General features: G+C 48.4%; 1 protein-coding gene across 17 annotated transcripts in view; it reads left to right on the top strand.

Annotated features, from left to right (window-relative positions):
* Positions 1–442: 442 nt before the first annotated feature.
* Positions 443–16,129, top strand: part of EHBP1 (EH domain binding protein 1) — a 214,381-nt gene continuing 198,694 nt past the window's right edge. For 16 of the 17 annotated variants that reach the window (XM_083832192.1, XM_083832202.1, XM_083832203.1 and 13 more), the window contains exons 1-2: positions 443–696; positions 1,481–1,901. In XM_083832192.1, coding sequence (XP_083688318.1) covers positions 1,798–1,901 — 104 coding nt within the window. In that variant the 5' untranslated portion in view covers positions 443–696; positions 1,481–1,797. The remainder of the gene's footprint in view (positions 697–1,480; positions 1,902–16,129) is intronic. The other variant, XM_083832198.1, reaches the window with a different exon arrangement.

A 16,129-nucleotide genomic window follows, 5' to 3' on the forward strand; every position in this document is an offset into this window, starting at 1 on the left:
TTACGTGAGACAACTTTAGGAATAAAGCCAGCAGGGCTGTGCGAGGGACAAACGGCCCCTCCTGCCCCAGAGCGCACCTGACGGGGGACCCCGCCCGGCCCCAGCCCGCCGCCCTCAGGCCCCGCCCCTCCCCTGGCAGCCCGCTCCTCACGGCTTTAGGAAGCGCCGCTGCCAATCGCCGCGCTCTCCCGCGCTGACGGGCAGTCGCGCTCGCCTATCGACTGCGCTCTCCTCTCACTCAGCCCCGCCTTCCCGAGCGCCGCGACCAATCAAAAAAAAGCCTGCGTGGGGATGGGAGAGGAGGGCTTGCGGGCTTCGCCTTCCCTCCCCGTTGCGCGGGGATCGCCCCTCTCTGCCTGGCGGTGATGGACGTGGGGCGGCAGCCAATGAGCCGCGCGGGGGCGGGCGGCTGGACCAATGGCGCGTCGGGGGCGGGACCAGCCGGGCCGGGCTGCACCTCCCCTCAGCGCAGCGCCGGCAGGGGGGCGATGGTGGCGGCGTGAGGCGCGGCGGGGCCGGGCTGCGCCCGCCGGGACGGCACCGGGAGCGTGACCGGGAGCGTGACGGGACCCTGACGGGGCACGGCGTGAGCCCGGGGCTCAGCCATGAGGCCGCGGGACGACAGCCGCGGGGCGCTGCCGCCGCGGTAACGGGCAGCGCCGCCCGAGACCCTCCCGTGTGAGGACCTGGGGCCAGGTGAGCGCCCCCCACCCATCCGCCGGCCGTTGGGGTTTAAATTTTTAAACCCCAACGGCTGCGCTGTGGGGTTGGGAGGGGAGCGGGGGGAGCCCCGGGGGTGCCGCCGGGCCGCCGTGAGGTGCTGTGAGGGGTCCGGGGGGGTGGGGGCTCTCCTCGCACCTCATCGGTGTCTGTGAGCCCTGAGGGTGCGGGGGGGGGAAAACGGGGGGGTCCTGGGCGGGCAGGGCTCGGGGTGCCCCCGGCCGGGCACGGGCGTGCCGGCTGTACCGCCTGTTTGCCCGCAGCTCCTCGGGAGGAGACATGGGAGCAGGGCGTGCGTGTGTGCGTGCGTGTGTGAGGGAGAAAACAACTGTTACACCTTTTGTCGTCGGCTTGCAGACAAAGAACTTGGCTCCCCCCGTGGCCCTCCCGCTGGGCGCACACCGGCGGTACCTCCGCCGTGATGCCCGGGGATGCTTCCGAGGGATTCGGTTTTCAGTGTCGTCGTCCCCCCCCCCCCCCCCCCCCCCTTTTTTTCTGTTTTTCTCGCTGCCAGTTACGATGGTGCCGATTAAAAAAAAAAAAAGAAGAGGACGTGTTGATATGTTTCCAAATAGTCTTGTGGTTTGCATTCCTGACATCGCTGCAGCGTTCTGATTTATTTAGTTAATTGGTGGGAGGGGGGTATATTTTTGAGGTTCGTGGTAGCTGTCTGAAGGGTACCCGATGGCACGCGCCTGCAGTGCTGTAGCATGTCGTACGTTAACCGATGCTTTCTCCCCCTGTCTTTTTTGTCTTCCAGTCCTGCAGTCTCCACATCATCCACTGCGTGAGGAATGATGATTCCATGAGAGAACTTCCTTTCAGTCTTTCTCTTACTCATCCGCGCCTATTGCATGCTGCTCCTGGACAGGGATGAGCCATTCAGCTACGATGGGATTTTTCCCGTGAAGAAGGGAGAGCCAGAATATGAATTGTAGACATCCCCTCAAGCTTCTTGTGCATTGTTTTTACTGTATCTGTCTAGAAATCTGCTAGCATTGAGCACATACACCCTTAAACCTACATTGGTATTCACAGAGTTGCTACTCTGTCACAGGACTGGTATTTCTCGCCGTCATGGCTTCAGTTTGGAAAAGACTGCAGCGTGTTGGGAAACATGCATCCAAGTTCCAGTTTGTGGCCTCTTACCAGGAGCTGATGGTGGAGTGCACCAAAAAATGGTAAGGAGCAGCTCGTGTTGCTGCACAAACGGTGGAGGAAGTTACCGATGCTGAAATAGGGAGGATGTTGCTTATTGTGTACCGTTTGGTGTGTGCATTGGCCTTGCTTTCCCTCGCTTTCTCTTACTTCCCCATAGTCTCTCTTGAGTGCTTTGCTGAGTACTTATTTTGGACCTGTTGGTTTCATTCTCTATTCTGATTTTCTTAGCTGGCGTTACTGTCACGTGGGGCGGTGCATTTATGAGCTCAGCACCTGTGACTTAGTGTCTCTTGCTTTTTATTTATTTTTAAGATATTTTCTGAGATTTGTTTTCTGACTTCCAACACACCTCTGGATGCTGAATGTTACCTGCTGACGCTACTGTTAGCAGACCAAGGCATTTGAGATCGGTCCTGAAAACAGTGGTGTGTAATATAGGGTACAAACAATTCTGATAGTGACTATTTTTTTTTTTACCTGAAGATGTTTTGGCTCTCCGCCTTCCTTTCCTTGTTCCTTTCCATCTTTCAATGGGAGGAGGCGAGAGGCATACTTGGGAATTGTCTGAAGGTGCTTGTTTAGCCAGACAGAATTTCGTGCCTAAGTGGTCTGGCTGGATGGCTTTGGAGCTGACTAGACATAGACAGCAGTTTATAGTTAATTGTACGGGTCTGGCGCAGGCACATCTTCCTTCCTGTACAGAAGGAACTTAAATACAGCTGATAGGGGAAGACTGGAAACAGCTTTCAGATAGTCTGCTAGCAAACATCTCCATTATACAAATACTTAAGTGTGCTTTTATATGTTTGGGATATTGATGTTACTGCCATAATTCCTCACATTAATCTGAGCTTGTAGTGTCAGGGGACAGAGAAATTGCCTTCCAGACCTCGTGGACTGAGATGTTCAAACTGTTTTGTAATAAATTGCAGCCTCCCTTCTAATACTTGGCCTGTCTTCTTGTTGGCAAGGCTGGCACTTGCACTGGCTGCTTTCACTGGTTATGAGTAATTGCCTCTACAAATTTCAGTTCTATCTCTTGGAGTTGGAAATCTGTGCTGGAAGGCTGCTCGCTGCTCTGCCTTAAAGGAATACTGTCAGGTTAAGTTGTTTGTTTTTTTTTTAATCAAGCTGTCTTCATGCCTAAAATGTCTTGAAAGATTATTAAGAAACAGAACCGTTTTGGAAGTTGAACTTTCCTTCACAGAACAAACATGAATAAAAACCTTTTGAAAGTTGAAAGAGACTGTTGTGGTTATCTCATGTGATCTACTGGTTAGTTCAGGCCAAAGAGTATTCTACGGTGATTTCAATTATTTTTTTTTTTGTAGTTGTGCTTGTGATGGTGCATGGCTTTTTTTTTCTTTTTAACATAAACCAATCCTCTTTTGGCCCTTGTTTTCACTTTCACTCCTTCCTTGTGAATTTGCAGAATGCTTCAGCACTAAAGTATGAATGCTCCAAGGGAGTGTTCAGATTGGATCTGCAATGAACTTTCACTTGATTTAAGAAATAGCCATGCATGAAAGTTTTCTTGTGAGCAATGCTGTTATTTTAGAAACAATTCTTATTGTTTAGTCATAAGCTAGGGTACCCGCCTAGCAAAATGCGTGTGTATGAAGTTGCGATAGAGTCTTTCAAAACCTCAAATATGCAGGTTGCTTTTTAAAAAGTAGGTTTTCCTTCTGAATCTTGATTTTACTTTCTTTAATGTAAATACATGCTAGATTGGTGCTTGTATTGGTTATGAAAAAACAACAGTATGGTAGCAAAATGTGGATGAATTCTAGGAAAAAAAACAATGGGGGAAAACATCATTCACGCAGTCATTTGATTGTAGGCTTTTCTGTTCTGCTTCCTCTTGTTTGGAGAGCCTTAACAAAAATGTTCTTTAAACATGCAAGCTACGATACAGTGTTGCTGTCATAAGTGGAACTCCTCTATGAAACAAAAGGGGAGATATTTGTGTATTTTGGTAACATTCAGCTAAGTCTTTCATTAACTTTGGGGATGATACGGTTTTGCACGTGCTGATAGGATCACTAGCTCTCCTATTTCTAACGCTTGTCTGAATTTGGTACAAGTGAAAACAAAAGGGAAAAAATGAACACCATATGCTAGTTCTTACTGAAAGCGGTCCTAACGTATATTACGTGTCAGTGCTGTAGTCTGTGCTGGTAGCTCCACACTGCAAGTGTATTTTGATCAATATGGAGTAAGCACTAAGTTATTTTAATGCGCTGGCATTTTAACAATGCAGTGTTTCTGCAGGAAAAGAATACTCCATTCATATTTTAAAATAAATGACAATGCAGTCATAAACACACTTTATCTGAGATGTGTTTGTGAGCAGGGATTGTGCATGGCCAAAACAGGCTGCGTGTCTCTCTGGGAACTGCTGTCTTCTGTTAGGCTTCCATTTATCTAACTCTTCAGCAAGTGACTTGCTTTAGACGATTTTTATTACTGATCGTGTGCAGTTTGCAACATTGGGTGGGTTTCTGGTAGGCTGTGATGCTTTTTGACTCCTCCGAACTTGTGTTGATGGATTTTTTTATTTTTTTACTTAGCATTCAAAATAACTCCAGAAACAAAAGCAGTGTGTATGCTTGCTGTGTGGGAAGTCACTACCCCTCTGGTGGTGCTGCTTCACTCTTTAAAAGGATTATCTGTAGGTACAGCATCATTTTTCCAGCACTGGCTGAAAATCCCTTTGCTTGCTTTTTCTGCTGTCTGCAACTTCTGATTCTCGTTTCTGTCAGCGACTAAAGGCAGCTACCCTCAGATGATTGCTGTTCATTAGTGGTGTTTGGGGGAGACAGGTTGTGATAGATAGTCCAGCGTTGTCACTGTGTCATTAGAAAAACCTTTTTTTTTTGGGTAATTAGCAGGACTGTGCTGCTTCTGTGGCATTCTGTCTGCTCCTTCTGACCCAGACCTAATTACTGTGGTGGCTCAGTACCTTTGAAAAATTGAGCAGTTAGTTCATTTCGAGCTGTTCGTTAAATATATAAATAAATGCAGCCTTGGTCTTTAATATGGATTAGTGACTCCTGCTACTGTGAAAACGCAATGCTTTGCATTAATCATATAAGCATTTGATTTCTGAAAGGCGCTCGCTTGGCAGGGCTGGAGTGTGTCATCCTCCGCTTACCCTTGGGATAAGCTGGGGCAGCGCAAGGATTTTCCACCCAGCCTTGCAGGCGAGCTGCAGTCCTGGCCTGAAAGGGCTGCGCATGGTAGGAGATTTCATTTAGTCTCACTGAGGAGAAAAAACAAACCAAAAAAAGAGAAATCAGTCTCATGCATTTCACTTATGTCACTGTGTATGTACTGCATACAGTACAAGTGCAAAGAGGTGCAAAGGGAAGTATTTGCTTCCTAGGGCTGTCCTAGCAGGGCTAGGAGCATGCTGGGCACCTCGACAGGAGTGCTGCGACCCGATTCTGCTGGTGCTGGTGGAGGTGGCTTTAGGCTGCCAGCTCAGGGAAGCACAGGGCTCCTCTTGATTCCCCTGTCAGGCCCCACACAGATCCTGGGGCTCCCTGGGGCTCCTCAGCTGCCAGAGGCCTGTGTTCAAGCACTGAGTCAACGCTCGTCTGAGGAACAGGCGCAGCTGAAGAGCCTCCCAGGAGAAAGTGCGCTTTTAGACCAGAGACCAGTTCCTGGGCTTGGACCTGGAGCCGTGGTGGCACTTTTACAGGGCTGATGAAGCATCTAATGCCTAACCCGTGAGCTCCTCAGGCTGGCTTTCATGTTCCCTTGTTTGTGTGTAATGTCTTGCAAGTCAGGGATTCAACAGGATCTTCAAGTGTGGTGTTGCCTCATTTCCAAGTTCTTAATATGTTGTTGTCCATTAGGTGCTCTTATGAGCAGGAAAGCTGCTCGCCTGAGTGTAGGTGCTGCCTAAAAGCGCTGGAAAAGGGTAACGTTCCTATAGGATTTGCCATCCAGCAGTTGCTTTGGAGCTGGAGAAATGTGTGGTTTTTAGCAATGTGTATAATGCCTGTTGTCATCTCTATGAACTGCTTTGCTTTTAAATCCTTCTGAAAACCACACTAAGCTGTGGTGTTCTAAAAGGGTTAAACTTTCGTGCACGCTGCCTGAACGGAAGGCAGGCTGCATTTCCACCAGGCGAGTGGCATATTTTATATCAATTAGGTATGGTCTGAAGTAGGCTCTGTATTTTCAAATACATCTTTCTCTTTTGCAAATGAAGTAATGCTTAATCTTTTTTTTTTTTTTCTAAAGGCTTTAGCCATCTGTTTCTCTCTTCTATTGTAGTTTCATAACTGGATGCTGTAGGAATTTTGAGATTTGGCATGCACTGTGCATGGGAGAGAAACGAGCTTCCTGAGATTGCACAGTTCACACCAGTCTGCTTGCCTTCTGGTCCCTGCTTTCCAGCAAACTCCTTGGTGCTGAAGGCTGCCGAAAGACCTGGAGTTGACTGCTGGAGGTGGAAATCCTTGCGGGTTGCCTGTTCAGGGTCAGGCTGTCAGGTTGCTCGGTTCATTTCCGTGCTTTGCATAGCCATTAAGGGGGAATTCTGTGAGCACCTAAGTGCTTTTAATTATTAAGGTGAATCACATTGAAATGTGTGCCAGAAAGAGAGAGAGCTGCAGGTGAATTCAGGAACTTCTGAGTTGCTTTTCCCATGACCCATGATTTTTGTCATGGGCTTGTTCTGAGTTTTTGATTGGACTTGCAGTTGTGTGATGGCCGTGTAGGTGTACCAGAACAAGTACGGCTCATGCAAAGGAAGCATTAGGCAGTTTCACTTGGTTTTTAGCTTTTTTCTTTCCTTCTCAATTAAATTATACTGTCCTCACGCTCTTCATTTAGATCTCCAATTCCATTCCAAATTATCTCCATCTGTAAATACATCTCACTACTTTTTTTCTTCATTCATTTCCAGTTTTGTCTGAGGGCTTCTTGAGGGATTAAATTGTGTATCAAACTTATTCTTTCCAAATAATCACCGCCAGCTGCCTCGGAGATCAGTCTTGTCCCTTTCTTCCTGCAGACAATTAAAACACTTATTGTCCACATGCAAAAGCAGTTCTCTGCCAGCTTGCATCTCTCCCTCCTTTGCACCCAAAAGAAAATGCTTCACGTCAGAAATCCAGATCTGCTCCTTTGGGCTCTGTGCCTGGCTTCTGTCAGGGGGTTGTCTCCCAGTCCTGACTCCTTCCCACCAGCTGCTTTCGTGCCCTGCCTTCCCAAGCTGGCCCCTGGCCACCTCTATATCCGTACGGCGGTGCCATGGACCACAAGTTAGGGGTTTCTCATCTAAATTGGTGGCTGCGTGTTGTGCAGCGAAGATGGTTTTAATAGGAGGGGTACAGGTGAATGTGAAATCTCTCCTTGTCAGTGCTGCATGCTTACACCCGCTTTCTGTTTGCAGTAACCCTTTGGGAGGATTGGAAACCCTGTGAGCGGTCCCTACAAGACCTCATTGCTGGACCCAGGCACCAAGTTTTTTCCTCTAATGCAGGGAGACTTGGGTTTATCATAAATAGTTGCTCAGAGTTGTATTTGTCTTTGAGAGACAGAATTCTTTCCAGCAGTTCCATGACTTCGTTTACCATCCTGGCAGTAACAAAAATAATTGTCAGAAGCAGAAGTTATTAGGTTATAGCCATGTGTAGACAAATCCATCCTAATGGCCTGTCATTCACTCATTTAAAGGGACGGGGCTCTCTCCTCGAATAAATAAAATACAGCTTTATTTTTTTGAGAGAAGCTGTGTGTGGTCAACTTCCTCGCAGAACTTTGCAAGTAAATAAAACCTGGCTCTGTTCCTGCAGGCACTGTTGCGTGCGTACAGTAAAGTACGTGCACTGTTCCTTTGAACCCGGTGGACTCAAGCAGGAATAAAGATATTTTTTTTCAGGATTGGATCGCTGTGAATGCTCTTCTCAGCTCTTTCAGTGTTAAGAGGTTAAATAAAATGAAATATTATGACATTGTGGAGGCCTCAGCTGAGCCGAGTCTTCAGTCTGTCGGGCTGTGTAGTGCCAGTCTGTTACTTCAATTAGTTTTTAATTGGTTGGAGAGAGCTGAAGCCCCTTTCACAGCCTGGTGTGAATAAGGAGAGGAGGAGGCTGGTAAGGTTGGCTAAATCTGAGGAAACTCTTATAAAATGAACCCTTCAGCTGCCCCCAGCAAGAGCATTCTGCTTGGGTGGCTTTGTGAGGACGGAGGGGGCTATTTGTTTACTTGTGAAGGCTTTCCCGGTTTACTCCGAGGGGATTGTGTGCCGAGCGTGCCGCTTCCCTTGCCCCTCTCTCTGCTTTTGCTCCTCGGGGTGGGCACTGCCGCTCGTGGGCTGTTTGCTGCCTCGCCGTGGGACACTCCCCAGCCCGCTCTGCGTGTCCCGGAGTGGACTCTGAAACACAGGAACTATTCAGTTCTGAACTTTTGTTCCTTGCTTTTAAGATATGCACACAGCAGTAGGGTAAATAAAGCAGCCCTTGTTTTCTTCCTCTTGTTGTCTTTGTTTGAAAAATGTATTTCTGCTGCGTACGGTTGGTGGAAGCGCATTGCCTCTCGGCTGGGAAGCCGTGGGGTTTGGCAGTGGAGGCACAGGATAGCTGCGGCTTTTGGCACCTGGAGATGCATTGCAGGGACTCGGGAGCTGTGGGTTAAGCATGAGCTAAAATTAGCAGAAATGGCACTGCCGTTGCTGGTGGCTCAGGCCCTGACTCACGAGGCTCACTGGATTCAGGAGCGGAGCCAAGATGTCACTGTCCCTTAGCAAGTGTGTTCCCCTGCCTTCCTCTGCCCCGGTGTGCCACCGTGAGCTGCCAGCAGCCTCATTTCGGGCTTGTAAGGCGAGCGGAGCAGCGCGCGCAGATCCCCTGTGCTGCCCAGACGCAGGGGGAAGGAAGGAAAACCTGCCAGGGGGCAGGGACCAGCCGCAGCTGCGGGCAGGAGCATCTCAAAGAGCTTGGAGTAACTCAGCCAGGCCGTGAGTCAGTGCCCGCGCTGTCACTGCAGGGCTTCCCAATGCACGAGCCTTTGGGGTGACTCAGGAGTGCGAGCCCTTCTCAGCCATTGCTTCCAGCTGCCTGCGAGCCTCTGGAGATAGGCAGCGTGGAACTGATTCGTGTGCGCCTGCTGAGGTTCTCCCTGTGGTGGAGACTTGTTGTTGCGGGCCCTTTCTTATTTCTATTTGACTTCATTATTATTTAAGGAGACTTTCTTGAGGATTACTGCCAAGCTATGGCCGGGCTGTGCAGCTGCTTAACTGTCTGCAGCTGCTGAACTGTGATCTCCGTGGCTCTGTGTATTAATTTTAGCATAAACTGGCTTTGGGTTTTATTTCATGTGCACGCTCAGTCCTGCAGCCGTTCTGTGGGCTTCGTTTTGGGTGAGCTGCTGCATCAAAGCAGCACACTAGCAGATTTGCTCTTTCTTTTCTAACGCGTATGCTTTGAAAAACAGCTTTGGTGCTGACCGAACATCACAAGGGCAAGATCATTTCCCATTCCAGGGACAGCTGACTTAAAACACTTGGTGGCCTGTTCAGACTCACTGTGTCACCTCAGTTCTGACCCACACGTTACCACGACCCCCACTGCTACCTCTCACTTCCCTGGGGCCATCCCCTACCTTGCCCAGAAGCAGTGTTTGTGTCCTTGCTGCTACCTGAAGGGTTGGAGCTAGCCGGGGCTGGCAGATGGGTGGCACTGGCTGCTTTGGGGCCAGCTGTGCGTTTCAGTGGCTGTATAGCTTTCCCAGGAGCACGTGCTCATGCCAACCTGGCGGGGCGAGCCCCATCGCCTCGCTTTGTGCCGGCTCAAGTCGGCTCTGGGCTTCCCATCAGGTGTGGTGCTGCCCGATTCCCTCAGACGTTGGCCATCCCGAGCTTTCTTCGGGGCGAAGATGATGGTACTGAAGCCTGTGCTTTTCAATCCAGTGCCGTAAGCTGGCTTTCCCTTCCCAGCTGCTCTTGGGAGGATGTGTTTGCGTAGTAACTGTTAATATCAAAAGCCAAATTAAACGGAGTAATGGGAGAATCTGGACCACTGAGTGCAGTTGGCCGCACGTGGTGCGCTGCCGCTCAGTGTGCACCGTGAACTTCCTTTACTTTCAGGGACTGCTCATTAAGGAAACTCTGAATCCCCTTGTTTATGGCAGTGCATGAGGAGGGGAATTAAAACAGAGAAGAGTTGTCACAACAGCTTAATTCCCTTTTCCAGCAAAGATCTACCTCAGCAGCCCGTGCATTTCTAAACCAACCTGTTGCTGCTTTATTTGCAGTTTGTTAGCAGAGGGTTTAGCCCTGATAGCTGCTGCTAACACCTGCCATCGTTGCAGCTCTGGAGCCATGCTTCTGGGCGGGCGAGTCTGGATGTTCTTACCAGTTTGGCTGTGGGGTTTTTCTGCTTGTACCCGCTGTCTTCTGGAAAACTGATGTAGTGGTTTGTCTCTTCCTGTAGGTAACCTGAACAGGAGCTGTTAGGCTGCAGAAAACTTGCAGGAGAACAAGAGTTTTTAATTGCTCCTATCTTCAAATGCAGATCTGAACTGGATAGAGCACTTGGAATAAGTTGCTTTTAAGCAAGTGAATATTCATGAAACTTCCCCTTGCATTCCTTTATCTCCGACGTGTAAGAAAATGTTAAGAATGGGAAAGTCCTGACCCTGTTTTCACCACTTCCTCTCATACCACAAAAAGCAAAAGAATCTAGCTGAGGCATATCTAGGATATTAACATTTACCGTTAATGCCTTTTAAAAGATCCTTTTAAAATACCTGTGGGGATGGTGCTCTTATCTCTGTTTATTGGGGTTTGTGTATGTAGAAAAAGGAGTTCTTTTGGGTGGCAGGCTTTGCTTTTCATTTTTCATTTTCTTGCTAAAATCATTTTCTTTCCTCCTTTTAGATGTCTGCTTTGAGCTCTAGTGCCTTCACACCCTTTCAGAATACCAAGACACAGACAATATTAAAACTGTGTAGGAATTATTTTCTTTCCAATGGGTTCCTTTTTTCCTACAGTAAATGGGATTTGTCTCTTTTTTTCATTTCTGAATTGCAAGATAAGCAAGAGTAATTTTAACCCCCAGAGTTCTCATAGTGGCTGATGTAATTGTGGGGGTTTCTGACAGAACTGAGACAATAGTGTGCGAGCATGCATAATGCTCAAAGTGTGGGCATCTGGTGCTTGAGACGTGATGCCTGCCTTAGTCCCTGGCTGTAAAACTGTCCAGTAAACAAACAAACAAAAAAAGAAACAGTAATGTAGAAAGCTTGGGGTGAGGGCACTGCCCCTGCGGGCAGCATGGCTAGTCGTGCTGCTGCAGGTGGCAGTGCCTGCCTCCTTCCCCGCTGCCAGGTACGGGGTGCAGGAATAGGGCAATTCTCGCCTGTAGGTTCAGTCCTGTTGTCCGGGGAGGATCCCGATGAAGTACTTGCAAAGCATCAAGTCTGCGTCCCCCTGGAAAAACGTGCTGACTGGGGCAAGCAGAATGGATTTGTCTGAAATAAATTTTGGAGAAGTAGAGCGCTTGCTGGGGGGAGATGGAATACTTCTTGTTTTAGCAGCAGCTGTTACGAAGAAGGTGCTTGCTTGATTTGCAATTGAGTCAACAAATTTTAAGTGGGGGGAAAATTTTGAGCTACTTTTGACTATAAGAAGACTGCAGTCTACCTTAACTTCTGTCTACCTCTCTGTGAGAACTGTTGATATCTTTTGTGGCTGATGGAGCCCTGTTAGAGCCCAGAGAATCAGGAGCCTGCTGCCTTGTTAGCCTTGCAGAAGAACTTTTCTACCCCCCTCTTCCTTTGGGCACAGAGGAGGCTTGGTGAGGTTTGTCACAGGTCTCCTACATGTTTTGTTCCCTCATCTGCTGCCTTCAAAAATGGTTGGCCTTACTGCGTTTTACATGGGACATGTGCTCGTTGCAGTGTTGCTCAGTGATGGGAAGGATGAGCTGCGATGTGAGCTGAGCTGTTGGGTGAGCAGAGGGGTAAGGAGCAAAATGTAAGGTTTTTTGGCCCGTTTGAATGTCTTCGGGTCTGCCTGTACAAGCAGGTCCTGTTGTGTTTGGGGATACAAAACCAGTGACCTACATACAAGCAACTCATATGCGAAGCAAAAATAATTATTTCGGGGAACAGCCGTGGAGCCTTCTTGCATTTCTGCCAATGTCATCTCTTTGGTTAGCTTGTATTTTATTGCTGGGGTCTTAACTTCCTTTTTGTGTGGAACATCCCTTTCAGCAAAGCAGAAGTTAGGAGCAGGGAAATGCATTTATGGAAGCTGGTAACAGGACAGAGAAGTCTGTCACCTGCGTAATATGTAGGGTTCAAGATGCAGCGTGCCTATAGGAGGTCAGTGTTTGCTGATGAATTTTAAGAGGAGGGAAAGCCTGGGTGCTGGCAACGAACAGTGGAGTGGGTGGCAGTAGGTGTAAGGGACAAATCCTGTCCGCCTTTGTGTACTCTGGGAGGCTCCCAGCGGTGCTGGGCACACAGTTTAGCAGGGTTTGAAGTCTCACTTTGCTTACAACCATGCGCCGTTTTGCTGGCAGGTTAAGTGGTTCTGAAGCAGTGAAGTACCTCGTTGTAGTGCCCGGTCCAGGAGCTTATTCTCCTGTCGGGTACAGTTCCTTTCAGCTGCCATCAATTTTTTGTTGCACAGACAGAAGCGTGCTGACCCAGCCAACCCTTACGCCATTCCACCTTAAAACTGGAATTTTGGGTCTTGCGGAGCTTTCAGGCTTGATTTTGCTGAAGAGGCAATACACGCAAGTATACTCAGAGCTCATCTATATGCAGCAGCTCCACTGTTTTCCTGTGCCTTTGCAATCAATGTCACGCAGCACCTATTCTTCCTTCAGACAGGAGATAGCAGCACACAAGTACCTTATCTAGAGGCATTTTCATGTAAATAGCTGCGCAGCCAGTTTAAGCACTCGTGCAGCAATAGAAAGTGGGTTTATATTTTCTCTTGTACCAGAGCAACTGTTCCAGCTCAGAGTTGCTTCCCTAATTGAAGAAAGTTTTCTTATCACAAAAATTGTCCCGAGCAAGCCTTGATTATCGAAAATGTTGCTGCGCCTCTGTTCGTGTCAAGGGAGGGCTCCATCTTCACTTGAATTTTTAAGTGTGAATCCTAAAAATAGCTGTACAAATCATAGGGCAGGAGCTGGAGTCAGTACTGCGTGCTTGGATGTCACTAATGGCCCATAGATGAATAAAATGAGGCTTTGCTCAAACACACATCTCAATGTTTCACTTTCCTAATTTGTAAGAGTCGCAGTTCTTTCAGAGCCTATTTTAAAAGGGAGGTTACAGCTCCTCTTGATGAATGCTAATTACGATTTCACTTTTTTTTTTTGAACGACAGTGATAGTAACAATCATACTGTTAAAGAAGAAAGCTAAATTTAAAGCGTTCCAGGGACTCTTCCTCTGGTAAGTGGAAACAAATGATGTAACTTAAATATTTCTGCTCTTAAGATGCAGGTAGGAAAAGCCTGGCTATTATTATCATATGATGTTTAAAAACAAAAGCAAAGCAATAAACAAAACCCAAAACCTCTGAATGCATTTGAAAGGAGCTCTCATACTGCATTTTCTATTCAAGGGAGTGTTTATGACTTTGTAAAGAAAACTGCATCGTGTATGCCCCTCCTCGGTGTCATTCCACTCAGTTCAAATTCATGTCTCGGGCTGCTCAAACTGAGGCACCCTCCTGTTGTCACCGTGCTGGGTTTTCCTCACGGGGTCTCTGTGCAGGTTGTTGGCCGTGTAGGTGGCACGTGCCAGTCCGCAGGTGGTTGATGCGGAAAGGGAATAATGCAGCACCTACAGAAGCATTACGTGCTCTTATAATTTAATGCGTTTATGCACAGTCACAGGAAGATAATAACACTTTATCATTTTTTTGAGCTACTTATTGTATCAAAGCAAAGCATGATTTAACTCTTTATGTGAGCCTGGGAAGCTGGTTCTGTACGTGTGTGGCTGGGGGAGTTCAGTTTTTTTTCTGTCCCAAGGCAAGTTCCCAGTCACAGCAGAGAAGTTGCTCACTGTATTCACACGCAGGCAGGAGCTGCACAGTAGGCTTGTTGAAAGTACTGGAAGTGGCAGAGCTTGCAAGGCTATCTAGGTTTTCAGTTACTAAAGGTACTAGTAAAAGTTCTTTTTGCTCCTCATATAAATAATTCTGGCTTGGTCAGTTCAGCACCCTCATTTGTTCGGAGCAGGCTTGGTGAATTCTATGCTGATTTTTCTATGTAGGGGGTTTGATTTTTGTAGGGCCTGGGAATGAAATCTTTTTTGCTTCTCATTTGGTTCGAAACAGTGGTCTGAACAACACAAGTCAGAAAGTTGTGGCTCCGCACCAGGCTTTCTTTCAGCTTCCCTGCTAACCGTAGACAAGTCACCTTTTCTATCACACCCTAATTTGGGTGCACAAATCATCTTCCGTCAGCTTTCCTACAGCTTTACGTCCACAATTACTCATAAGGAAGATTTATGTCTGCTTTAAAGGCCGGAAGGCAGCAGCTCTCAGTTCTGTGGCACTGGTGTAAAGCAAGTGAAGAGGTGCTCTGCTGTGCAGAAATAACTAGCGAGCACGGAGAATTTGGGGTGAAATTCCTGCGGTCCTGCAGCTCTGTCAGCGCAGGCTGGTGCAGGACCTGCAGCAAGCTTTTAGCTGTGGGGAGGGGGCTCTTGTTTGTTTTCTGCTTATTTTTCTGTGAGTGACTTGGCATTACGAGAAGAGTACGTGTAATGGGTGAGTGCCAGGTGAGAGGAAGGAAGGAATTTGCGCGAAGATCCAAATCCATCCTCTATGGACCGATATTTTATCCAACAGGGGTGATACACTCGATATCCAATGGGGGCGATATATTAGAGAACGACACTAAGGACCGAGCCGCTCTTCAGCGGGGCGATGGGTGCCTGAAGCGTGTTGTTGCCCTTGAAAGGCTCCGTGCTGATGGCTTCGGCGCGGGAAGTTCAGGGGACCTGCGCTGCGTGTCAGAGCCCCTTGCAAGCGGTCGTGGCGGGCTGCCTGACCGTTCAACCCCAAGTGCTATAAAAAATAGAGGCGTTTATGTAGAAAATATAGTGCTAAATGAAGGCCAAGACCCTGTTAAGCTCTACGGAGGCTTCTGGGGCTAAAGCGGGTAGGATGGAGCTCCGTTAGAGCCCCGGCAGAGCAGCAGCTGCCCAGCAGGACAGAGGCTTATCGCTGCTCTGATACAATCAGAGCTGTTGGAATATGCTGCTTAAGCTCGTTGACTTCAATACGGACGTCCGCGGGCTGGATTAGAATTACCGATCCACCTTTTTTCTTCCCCCCTCCATTGCAGCAGAATCTTTTCTGCGATTTATTTCCCGCTTGGATTTCAGGTGATTTTCAGGTTCCTCTTTCGTATTCCATCCGCAAAATCAGTCCCGAAAACTAACGCTTGTGGGAGGGAGAACGTGGCCGTTGGGGATAAAGTCACGCTTTATTTCCTACCGTTTAAAAATGCCAACAGTTCTGCGCGGGGTGTTTGCTGCTATTGTTTTGCTTGTTTGTTTCTCCGGCATATCTGTCCTGTGATGTGCAGTGCAAGAGGAGATAAAGTGGCACGTGAGACATTTGAAATATTGATGAGGCTGAACGGCGGGGACCACTCCGAGCTTGGTTGGAGCCAGGCTAACTCTTGGCTCTGATCCTCGAGCCAGGAGACCCCCAGCGCCTTTTCGTAGCTGCTGCTCTGGTTCGTGGCTGATTCTTGAGGACAAGGGTATGGAAACTGAATGCTTCAAAGCCAGATGATGAAAGTAGGCGCCTCTTCTCTTTTGAATGGTTGTGTTTATACCGTCAAGCTGGCTGTGTGGCATCTTCACCTTCCAGATGTTTTGTCAGTGGTGTCACTCAAACCCTTTCTCCCACCCCTTTGGTGTTCCTGCTGGAAGCTCCCTGTGCACACGTGATCCCCGTTCTCTTCTTGGGAGAGGGAAGAGGAGAAGGAAGAGCGTGGCTGAGGAGAAGAGGCAGCCTGCATCCATCTTCAAATCCCGGGGACGCTCAACCCAAGTGTCCAATGTGAGAGCATGTCGGTGCCCGAGCCGCTGCTCTGCCACCTCTGCCCTGCTGCCACTCAGGGACAGGCTTCACCCGCAGGGTGGCAGAGCCACCAAGCCCCTCAGGGTCTCACGTGGCCCTGCTTGTCTCGGTGTGGGTCTCCTCGTGGTGCCGGGGACAGGCTGTGCGCATCACTTGGGCGCTCTGGGAT

This window comes from Anser anser (assembly GCF_964211835.1).
Source record: "Anser anser genome assembly, chromosome: 3".
Lineage (NCBI taxonomy): Eukaryota > Metazoa > Chordata > Aves > Anseriformes > Anatidae > Anser > Anser anser.